General features: G+C 40.4%; 1 protein-coding gene across 2 annotated transcripts; it reads left to right on the plus strand.

Annotated features, from left to right (window-relative positions):
- Window positions 1–352: 352 nt before the first annotated feature.
- On the plus strand, window positions 353–3978 carry LOC136443737 (CD2-associated protein-like). Of its 2 annotated transcripts, none has more exons than XM_066441092.1 (4): window positions 353–567; window positions 2680–2748; window positions 2927–3109; window positions 3903–3978. In XM_066441092.1, the coding sequence occupies exons 1-4, from the start codon at window positions 372–374 to the stop codon at window positions 3965–3967; spliced, it is 513 nt and encodes a 170-aa protein (XP_066297189.1). In that variant the 5' UTR covers window positions 353–371; the 3' UTR covers window positions 3968–3978. The 2 variants fall into 2 exon arrangements, with proteins under 2 accessions (XP_066297189.1, XP_066297188.1); XM_066441091.1 differs by having other exon boundaries at window positions 2680–2747; window positions 2917–3109.
- The last annotated feature ends 7657 nt before the right edge of the window (window positions 3979–11635 follow it).

Here is an 11635-nt window from a genome sequence, read left to right on the forward strand (position 1 = left end):
CGATGCCCTTGGTGATAAAATTCGGACAATTTTTGTGAAGATGAAATCCGGACGATATCCTTGAAGATAAGATCGAAAACATTTTTCACTATCTTGGTTAAGTGCAAGGTTTAGCATTGCATCGATTGAGATTGAAAGTGATCTTTGTAGTAGACATTTTTTTAAGGATCAATAATATTACAAGACATACATCAGCAAAATTACATTTTTACTTAGTACTGTCTTTTGGTACCCAGCCATAGATGCTCAATCTCAAGTGAAAACAATAGCATAATTCTTTAGTCCATTGAAGCCTGCAATTAGCTAATGTAAGTTTATCAGGACTGACTATGCAAATGTAAAAATCCCCAGCACCAGCTAAAGGCCTGGACATGAGCACGGTTGCCATAGTGATCGGAGTGACGGTCGGCTTCCTGTGGGTCAGCCTCTGTTTCATCCTGCTCGTCTGCTACATCCGGCGGCGCCGTCACAGAGCCGAGAAAACTAAGTTCGCCTTCTACTACAACCTGGGGAAGAGAGAACCCAACAAGGCTGACGAGAAGTCGGAAGAGGGGCCCAAGGTCCCAGGTAAGGCCCTGTTCACTCTTGAACGTGTTGTGTGTTTTGTTATGCTTTCAGTCATACATTTTGCATGATATTGAAATAATGAGAGTCCAACAAATCCAATTTAGGACGCAGCGAGATCGCCCTCTAGTGGATGGGGATACTTAGAACGCGTGTTTTTAAAATTTTAGGGCTCGTTCACGCTTGTGCGTATATCCAAGTCTGTAGGAGTTGCGTATTAATATATTTTGCTTAAGTAAAGTTTGAGGGGGAAAAGTTGTTTTCTACTACTGACCCACTGTTGTGTAGCCTGGTTAGCAAACCGAAAAAAACACGATTTATATGCCGCAAACTTTACCTAAGACAAACAAATCTCAATACGCAACTCATACGGGCTTAGATATATGCAAAAGTGTGAAAGGGCCCTAACATTTTTGAAGACGCATGATCAAAGTATCCCAATTCCACTAGACGATCTCTCTGCGACCTACTTAGGATTTGTGGGACCCTTTTTTTCATAATTTGAATATCATGCCAAAGTAAGAGTATGACTAAACACAAACAAAACTTGCGTTCTTTTCATCTGTGAAATTCGTTGTGTAATCAGTAAGAGTTTAGGTCACAGCGCGAGCGCAGCAAGGTTCCCGCTAGTGGTGTGGATTTAAACCCGAGTTTAGGTTTAGGTTCGGACTCGAGTCCAGAGGTTTAGTTTCAGGTCCGGACTTGAAAGTCCGGACCTGAACAATAATTTTGGAATATTTTTTCGTGTTACATGTAAAATTGCATATTGGCAGATATTTTACACGTAATTTGAAAACTATATATATGGAATTATATACAGTCAGTAATTAACACAAAAGTTCAGTTATAAACACAAAAACAGCAATGTTTTAATATTTTTCTAGTGCAAATTTCACAATTTAAGGAAGATTTAAGATGGTTTAAAACAAAAAGGAGTGTATGAGTGAGAGAATTTTTTTTTCAAGTCCGGACTTGTTTCCAGACGTTTAGGGTTTTTTTTGACTTGAACCTAAACGTTTTACAAGTCCGGAACCGGTCCGGCCGGACCGATCCGCACCACTAGTTCCCGCCCTATATTCTATCAGAATGGTGATGTAAGGCCCCTTTGCACTTGACATCGATCGCCGAGCGAACCTGCAGGGACCAAAATTGGATGTGTGTAAACCCTTGTTTTCATAATCATAATATGATGTAAGATGTAAACGTATGGTTTAAAACACAACAAAAGAGAAAATATGAAACAATTCGTTCTTTATCTATAGAATACCTTAAATGATCTGTCAAATCTTTAGTCGCTCAGTGGTCGCAGTTAGGACCCAGTGTAGTGAGAGAGTGGTGTAAAGCATTATCTTAGTCATAGAACTTATCGATTGTCTAACATTAAGATGAAATTTATTTCCCTACATTTAGAATGTTATAGTCTGCGTTATACATTAGGCCCATATTTATGATGTGCCATATCTCAAGCCTCGTACCTGTTCATCGATAATCGATTGGCGGCGGCTGACAGAGGTTTTTCGTGGATAATCAATCAGGCACGCTGTGTGAATACAAGGACATGCATTATCTTCCGTGATTGAAATACACGGTCAGATCCAAGTGGTTGTTAGAATTCTGGAGACGTTTGATCATTTGTATCTTTACTATGATTGATAATCTCCAACGTAGCATACATTCTCCTTCGCAGAGGTTTTTGTAGGGCTATCTATATTGTCCCGTTTTCTTTATGTCGCCGTGGGCCGTCAAAAACGGTCAGAGCCAAACCTCTGCTTGGAGCCACCCCTAGGCCTATACAATATACATTGTGGAAGCTCTGCTAAATCGGGCTGAGGTTTTCACTTTTAGGCGCGATTTCTGTGTGACCGGCTGTCAACCAATCAGAGAATCGCCTTAATGTTTTCTTAAGGTAAAGCTGATTCTCTGATTGGCTGACAACTGGTTTAAGGCCACGCCTACAAACAAAAGTTAAAACCTCAGCCCGGTTTAGCAGAGCCTCCCCAGGGTATACTGTATAGGCCGCGGGCGTAGGAATATGTATGTTAGGGTAATACAGAATGACGTTAGAAATCTGTGTGATACACTTGAATAATCGATTATCTCTTTATTTACTAATAGCCAAACCCCGACTATCTGCACCCATGAACACGGGCATTGGAACCATGAGAAAGTCCAAGAAGGGACAAGGTAAGTTGAAATTCCCAAGGAATATAAAATAAGACCAATATCATATTCCTATAATTTGTTGATTCACATTGCGCTCACCTAATACATACCATACCATATATGCCAAAGATACAATAGTTGTTTTGATATGATATTTACTTTATTATTTTGCCGTTCTTCTCGTATATTGATATGGCAGAGAGAAGGTACGCGAAGGTACTCTACCCGTACCTGCCAATCGAGGAGAACGAGTTGTGCCTCCAGATTGATGACGTCATCGAGGTGCTGGAGGGGGAAGATGGCGGCTGGTGCCTAGGTTACCTGAGGGGCAGGATAGGCCTGTTCCCCTCCAACTACGTCTCTTTCCTCAAGGCGAATGAAGGTAATTGCCGCGCAAACGTCATCGATTTACATATACACAGAAATTTTGTATCACAAAACATGAGCTAAGGGATTGCTCGAAGCTCGGGGGAAAAAGTAAAATGACAAGAGAAATGAAGAAGATTGAAAATCAGGCAAATGAATGGCTTTGCTAATTGCCCAATTATACCGTTACACAATGGCGCTCGTGCAATGTGCGTAATACGATCGCAAGTATATATCGCTAACGTTATGGGAGCTACTACCTTAAGCCGCGCACCCCCGCCCCCCTGCGACTGGACACGCGACACTCTGGCGGCGTCGCTGCGACCTAAACTGGAATTGTGTTACCCTTGACTTTATAACGGGAATATCTCTCAAAACGTACAAGTATGACCAAAAAGACAACAAAACACACAAAGCTTAAAAAGAATCGTGTTTTGTCGGTGGAATTGGTTGAGTGCTTTGTCAATTTGATCGGCCGCAGCGACGCCGCTAGCGTGCCGCGGGTCCAGTGAGAGGGGGGCTTTAGGTATCATCTATAGGTACATCTGAATCAAAGGCAATAAACCATCCCTGCACCGAGACGGGGGCCGTTACCAACTATGACGTTAATAGCCTCTGACCCAGTGTTGACGTCACACTTCCGTTCAGGTCACGTGACACAAAGATTCCATGTCATTCTAACTTGAGAAAGATCTGAGGACTTATCGAAAACTCGTTGTTGGTTAGCGTTTCACTTTGTGTACGAATATACACATACAATCTTAATAAAGTTAAAGTCTTCATTGCTTCTTTTTTTTCATCGTCTACAGGTAAACCAGTTGCCCCTCCTCGTGGGGGAATTGAGCTGGATGAAACTGGAAAACGCAGCATCTAGAAACACACCGACGATCATCAAACGACAATGCCAATCTACTGTCTGTTTCAACATAATGAATCGAATGTTTTCATGGTTGAAGCATCTGATACAGGGGCTGTACATTATTAGCTTTTGGAGGTGTACATGTAAGTAAAGGGGATAAGCACTAACACTGAAAATACTGGTGAAACCATTCGACAGTCGTGAACTTTGAATGCTGTAAATATTTGAATATGTCTTTCATTTACAATGGCAGATCCAACGATCATATTGTGGGAAGGGGTTAGATACAGATCATCAAGGAAATGATCAGTTTTATTGAATTTTTATGGCGATCGTCATAAATATCTTTTACCTGTAAGGTGACTACTCGTTTATGTCACGATGTATGTTATTAAACGTAGGTTATTAAATGAATAATGTTTAGACAAGCTTATTATTTGATGTGTACCCATCGGTGAATGTAGTACACACTCAGATAGACTTGAAGTCAAACTATGGACATCAACTTTTTGAAAATACATCTCGCTGGCAATAACCATTGTGAAGTGCGTAAGAATCGACGTGTAAATATAAGTGTTGGGGGAACTATCCCCGGAGGAACATTGACTCACGATAAAGCACTGTTGTACATGACCGCACCGCAATTTGTGGATCTGAATCATCATCATTTGATGATAACAGCTTAAAACGTCTTCTTACCATGAATAAGAATAGTATTTCTGCTTGAGCAATGTGGAAAACGTGTGTAGCATTCTTGTCCATCATTAAAAGCACGTGTTTTAAAGCACGATTTTGCTGGAGTTTTTTGACGTGGACCATCATTCATAATTTCTTCGGGCCATTCGTTTTCATAGATACTATGACACACACACGGAAATGGACGCCTTATCTGACCACAAAAGTCATATTTTGTCACGTTTGGTAATTCTATGTTGACCATACGCACTGAACTGTATCATGCATATCCAGTTATAGAAATATTTAACGGTCAATAACATTAATCCGCCGGGTTACATAAATCCGCCACTTGGAAGAACAGTTGGTTTAAGATATCTGTTGTGCAGGTATGCACAGTTTATATATACAGGATCCTAGGAATGTATTATACTGGAATTACTTGTATGTCTTTTCTTGTCTAGTCTTCCGTCTTTGATTATGTTATTCCCCAATTAAAAAAGGGACGTTGGTTTGGAGATCTGTTTGGATGTATCTTTTTATGGTGGTGGAATTGTATAACCTGGTGGAGTCATGTTAGTAGCTGTAAAGCCCCCCCCCCCTCTCACTGGACCCGCAAAAAGGTTGGCGACCTCGCTGTGACCGAGCGATTTGACACCGCGCTAAACGAATTCCATCGATAAAAAACGCAATTTTTTACGCTTTGTGTGATTTGTTGTCTTTTTAGTCATACTTGTTTTACATGTTATTCCCATTGTAAAGTCAAGGCTAACTCAAATTCAATCTAGAACGCAGCGAGGTCGCTTACGCGTCAAGGGTCCATGCAGTGATAAAAGGGCTTTAGACCTTTGCTACACGTTAAGGCAGCACTCCGCTGCCAAGAAAATCTCTCTCCTGACATTTGCGGTACTTTTCTTGATGGAAGCGTATTCCTTGGGATCGTGGGATGATAAGAAACTGTTAAATGCGTCGTTTACGTCTTCCGTTAGTTTCCGTTAACGACAATGTTTCCCCTTACCCAAATCTCCTTTTACCGGTGAGAAAGTACACGTGTGACAGGTGGTAGTAGAGATAAGATGCGAGGCCGTATCCACGGCAGAATCAATTTACAGGGTGGTAGAAAGAACACTGTTGTTACAAATCAAATACACGACCTATAGCTACTTGCTTAGAAACTCTCTGAGGAGAATTTCAGAAGAGGTAGTAAAAGTGAGGCGTAAAACCCACCTGTTTGTTACCTCCGTAAAAAAAGGAGGTATTGTTATCAGTTGGTGTGTTTGTTTTTGTGTTTGTTTGTCCTGGTGTGTGTTCACAGTTCAGCAAGTGGAATTTGAATGCTAGGCACGTAACATAAACAGGAAGTAAGGTCAAAGGTGTAAAAAATGGTCCAAGATTTTAACTTCAGAACTCTGCTCCAATTCTTTCATGTAAAACTACACGCTAAACATTTATGAATGGCACTACCTCTACTCTATACGTTAAACGTCAGGGGACAAAATTTCTAAAGACTCCTAGTTTGCCAATCGCACCAGTACAATGCAGCCGATTGTCAGGGGTGACAATTAAAAAAGGTTGGTTGTACGTTCGTTCGGGCACTTGAAGACAATTGTCAACATGTTTCCGGGGCTTAACTACCTTAGGTTCAAAAGCTATTCGCCCAATGGATTTTTTTTTTTAGGAAATAAATGGCAGATTTCTAGGTAGTGACGCACGTGGGTACTAATATAGATCTTGAATATCTCATTTAGATGCGTTACATAAAGATAGATGCATACAAAGACAGCTAGAACAAGCACTGTAGTAGTAGCAAGTAAAGCCTAGTCCCTTAGAATGTGTATAAATGTAGTAGACAAATCTACTGTTACAAATTGTGATTTTCAACACACACGCTTTTCAACGTTTGATTGATATGAATTCATTATCAGTACATAATTCTATCATAGCCATAGCGAACATACCCTGGCCGGTGATTAGTAATAGTTTTGTTTGAAACGTGTGATATCCAATAGGATTTTGTGAATATAATAATACTTACCAGCCTTTAAGTACTAAGCATTCTTGAATAACATTTTAGGAAAGTGGACATTATATATGACGTTTAGTTTCGACATTAGTGCACTAATATGAATACACAGCGCAAAATTGATGCAAAATAACGCGTTTGCTTCTTTTTACGGGAAGCAAACATTATACCTGACCTTAAGTTCCGACTGAAAGTTCAAGAAAACAAAATTAGTGTTCAGGGGGAAAACAACTTTTCCATTACGTGTGCGTCATGTGTTGCTTTAATTCCTATCAGACTTTTGATATAACCATCTATGCTAAGTTGTGCACCTTGCATGCCTTTTTCCTGGAAGCGGGAAATATACCTGACCTTTAGTTCCGGCTGAAAAATCAAGGAAAGTAACATGAGTGTTCAACAAATGGACGCATAACGGCTACCCCCTGGGCGTTACATAAATCCCCTTGACAGGGAGCGTGTTTTTATAGGTTTCCATCACTGATAACCTACTCACGCTTGCACGTGCCGGGGCACTTGGTAGAGTGTTATGGTTCAAAACACAGGAAAGCGTCTTTTAGGCCACACTAACTTGATTATATGGTTGACATCCACACGCACATTAATTTTCAAGTTTTTTTTTTAAGAAGTTGGCAACCATACAGTTAATCGTACTGTAAAGCAACCAAAATGAGCATTAAATACCGTAGATTGCTGTCTTCCAAAGGCAAAACATGACGTAAATTGTCACGACTCTTCCGAAGGCAAAAAAAAATATGCGAAAGATCAAAAACAAAACAATTACTGTTTGGTATACCACATTCTGTGTGTTCAGCCATTTCTGAACACTGTACTTAGAAACCAGATTTCATCATGAAGGTAATTTTTTTTTGCTGAACTTTCAGTCTCTTCCGCATCAGTTTTCAGCCTCTTTAGGTTTTCTGGCGGGCGTCTTATTTCATAGAGGAGCGCTGTTTCTCAATTTCCAACATATCGGAACCAGGTTCTTTTGTTGAAGAATGCCCGCAATTGCAAGTTCTCTAGCAAAAGATTCCGTCCCGATATATTGAGAATCGCGAATCAGTGGTCCTTCATAAAATAAATTTAAACGTGGCTAGAAAACCTGCAAAGGAGGCTAATAAGTTTTGGGGTGCCCACAAGATTTTATCCATAGAATCAAATCCGTATGGCCTTACCTTCGCTATTAAGTGGGAATATTTATGACCCCTCTTTAATAGCTGTCTGTACTACATGTAGGATTAAGAAAGAGAGATAATTGTCTCCAGTGTAAGTGCTTGCATATGGCCTATGAATCTTTATGTCAAAAGTGACTCAACATTAGAATCCATTACAAATGTACCACAGTTTCATCCTACGCAAACATTAGCTCCTAAAGCAATAGGAGCTAATAGAGTCATTAGCATACAACCTTGTATTGACTTAATATTCTACTGAACCAACTTAAATTGTCTTAAACTCATTAACATATCTATTCAGAGTTTTTGTTTTATAAAACCTGGTTCGGCCAGTTCTTACCTTAGTCACTGACGAAAGATTGCGGATGCTGTCTGAAATGTCTGACTGTTTCAATTTTTTTTCCAGTTGCTTGCCAATGGGTAGCTATTTTGAGCGTATCTTATTACCTGTATAACTAACCTTCGTCAACGTACCACAGTTTAGTTTTGATACGTTTTTGCATTACGTTTACGTTGTGTATTGTTTAAAATACGTTCATGGTTTCAAAGGAATACTCCTCACGGAGAAGATTTATATTTCTCATTTCTGGGGGAATGTGTTGCAATGTTTGGTGAGAGCCTCGAGAGCAAACAAGGGGTGAGCAAAATGACCTTGGTCGTCTTGAGGGGTGATCCTTTGACCTTGAGGTCGACCTCTGTATTCCGTGCGGTTAATAATCAGCAAACTAAAGTAACGAACCCAAGCTTTATAAGGAACGTTGGTGTATTATTGGATGAAGGAATAACTATGGCATGGTGTAGTGGGTACAGATGGGATAGAAATGTGTCTGTTTTGCGTAAGGCCAGAGCAAGTCAATTTTATGGATGTCAGGCCCTTTTAGACTCCTAATCCAATGCGAGAGGGCGAAATAACCCAATATGTTTGTTTTTTTAGAAATAGACACCAGAAACGCTGTAACAAATTGATGCTTATGTGGTTAGTGGGGTTACTTAGTTATCAAGTTGACAACTACACTCATGGCTATCCACATTGGTGCCAATCGTACAACTATCGAACTAGTTTCTCTTCTACAGTACAGTCATATAGGCCTCTCTATAGCTGTTTTTTCAACAAGTACAATCAAGTCTACATTACGACATATTTCGCGTTTCGGTACTCTCTATTTAACGTGTCTGGGGGGGGGGATTTGTAGCATGCGACATGTGTGGAGTGATTTTTAACTTGCTCAATATGTTGCGCCTTTCCTCAAACACGGGACCTCTGCCTTTGCGTCCTACCCTAAGGGACGTCCCTATAACCGTAGGATGTGAGGCGTGGACAATCACTTCCAAGCTAGAAAAGCAGCTGGATGGATGCTACACGAGGCTCCTGAGATCAGCACTCAACATACACTGGTCACAACACATTACCAACAAGGACCTGTATGCTGGACTACCAAAACTGCCTGATAAGATCAGCACAAGGAGGTTAAAGTTCGCTGGACACTGCCTCAGAAGCAAAGAAGAAGTGGCTGACCTGGTTCTCTGGACTCCCAGGCATGGGAAAAGGAGGTCTGGAAGACCCGCAGCAACATACATTGACACCCTGAAGAAAGACACTGGCCTTGAAGTTGATAGTCTACTCCAAGCGATGAGGGATAGAACCACATGGACTGCCATCACGACTCGAGACCTTCCAGTCTCGACATAAGCAAGTAAGCAAGCATATAATCATTCCACCTCAGTCGAGGGAAGAAATGGGAATGAAGGGCTCTTCCCAAGGCCACAACACTGGGGCCTGCTAGAAATTCGAACCAGAACCTTTAGATTTTAAGTCAACAACCCTGACCGCAAGAACACTTTGAAATACATGGAGGTGTCAAGTAGAAGAAAATTACACCAGGTAGATCATAGAAGTAATACAGAAAGAGAGTGAATGAGACTGAACTGTGGAACTGGAAAAGAGAATAACCGTAAAGGCACATTTAGTACTAGTCTGTCACATTTGTCACGATCTCGAACGAAATAGGAGAAGTATAAAATGAAGAAAAAAGTTGTAGGAATGTCAAGAGACAATAACCATAACCTATCGTTCATCGTTACACTGGATAGAATAAAACATTCAAAACGAAATCAGTCTCCAATATGATCCAAAGTCGGCATTTCAAATGCAACATCTGACTGTATGCATTACATGATTGGTCCGCAAGGATCGCTGTAACACTATACTCGTTTAATCTCGGCCAAGAATACCACAGCCTGCTTATCGTCAAGACGACGCTGGGTGGCGTAACTGCACTAGAATCCAGGACACCTGCTACACAGTTGAATAAGGACGCGGCAATATAAAAGAAACGATGAAGATACAATAACATCACAGTTCTATTAGAGAAGTCATACAAATCTTATAATTCCCATATTGACTAAAACATACATCTCAAGAGAATATTATCGATTTCGGTCGTGTTATGAAAGACCCTTCAAAGCTTACTAGTTCCAACTGTGACATCCAGCCAACTGCAAGCACGCTCTGTATTGATATTTTGGACAGCACCCAGATGTAAATAGGCACACATGAGATTAATTCATAAATCATCATATGGGGACTACAATTTGTCAATGTGTCTTTGAAGTACAACTATCTCGGCGGTAACATCAAAGGCTTACAGCCTGAATGCCCAGCATTGTCTGATATGGAAAGTATGGGTGATGCATACTGCGGTCTTCCGTGCACTGATCATAGGGTCTTTCTCTGCCAAGTTTTCTTTTACAGACCTACGTTGTGCCAAAAATAGATATCTTGAACCGTTCTGTTGTTAGTATTCAGGGTTTAGCTTTGGATACAAATGAAGTAGTTTTGTTTTTACGAGAGAGGCACATATCCCACTTGTAATTAAGGTAGAATCAATTAAAAACAGATGAACAAATGTAAGACTAGCCCAACATTACCCACACAGGTAGACATTTTATGTTCTTATGTCATGTCCCGACACAATTTATGTCTATCTAAGTCAATACATATATATTTATCAGGTCTACAAGCAGACATTAGGCGTGATCAAACGTAATTTGTGGGCTTGCCCAGCAAAGGTAAAATCACTTGCATACACGTATCTGGTAAGACCACACCTTGAATATGATGCAACAGCTTGGGATCCATAACACAAAGAAAGACAATGATAAACTGGAGAAAGTGCAGAACCAAGATGCCCGATTCTGCACGAACAACTATGACAGGGGTGCTAGTGTCACCAAAATTAAAGCATATCTGCAGTGCATGTCAATTGAAGACAGAAAAAAATATCCAGGCTTTGCATGATGTACAAAATGATTAATAAACTTGTGGACGTACCGACTGATAAGTATCTAATACCAGCTCAGAAAAGGACATGAAATAGTCATGCCTTTAAGTACCAGAGTTATCAACAAAGGATTAATGTGTTCAAAGTAGTAGAATGGAACTCGTTTTCTTCAAATACTGTAGGAACACTGGATAGCTTTAAAGAACGGTTGCAGTCAGATGTGCAAAAGTTAGGTGTGACAGGCCGTTCAATATAATATAACCAGCTGCTTCCGCGCCGCGTGCCTGCGAATCTGGTGTGTTACCCCGAAGGGTGGTTATACCGGCTATAAATATACAGATACAGATTTATATATACCTCCATGCAAAAAATAAAAAAACGACTTAAGAGTATCAACATATGTAGCTGCGTAATAGACATGCGTGGTGTCATCTATCGACATTGTATAACTTTAAAATCAACGTCTAGATTGCACTAGATTGAATATAAGTAGCCAATAGTCTTATACAACTTTTTGCTTACATTGCACCGG

The sequence above is a fragment of the Branchiostoma lanceolatum genome, chromosome 10, assembly GCF_035083965.1.
Source record: "Branchiostoma lanceolatum isolate klBraLanc5 chromosome 10, klBraLanc5.hap2, whole genome shotgun sequence".
Classification (NCBI taxonomy): Eukaryota; Metazoa; Chordata; class Leptocardii; order Amphioxiformes; family Branchiostomatidae; genus Branchiostoma; species Branchiostoma lanceolatum.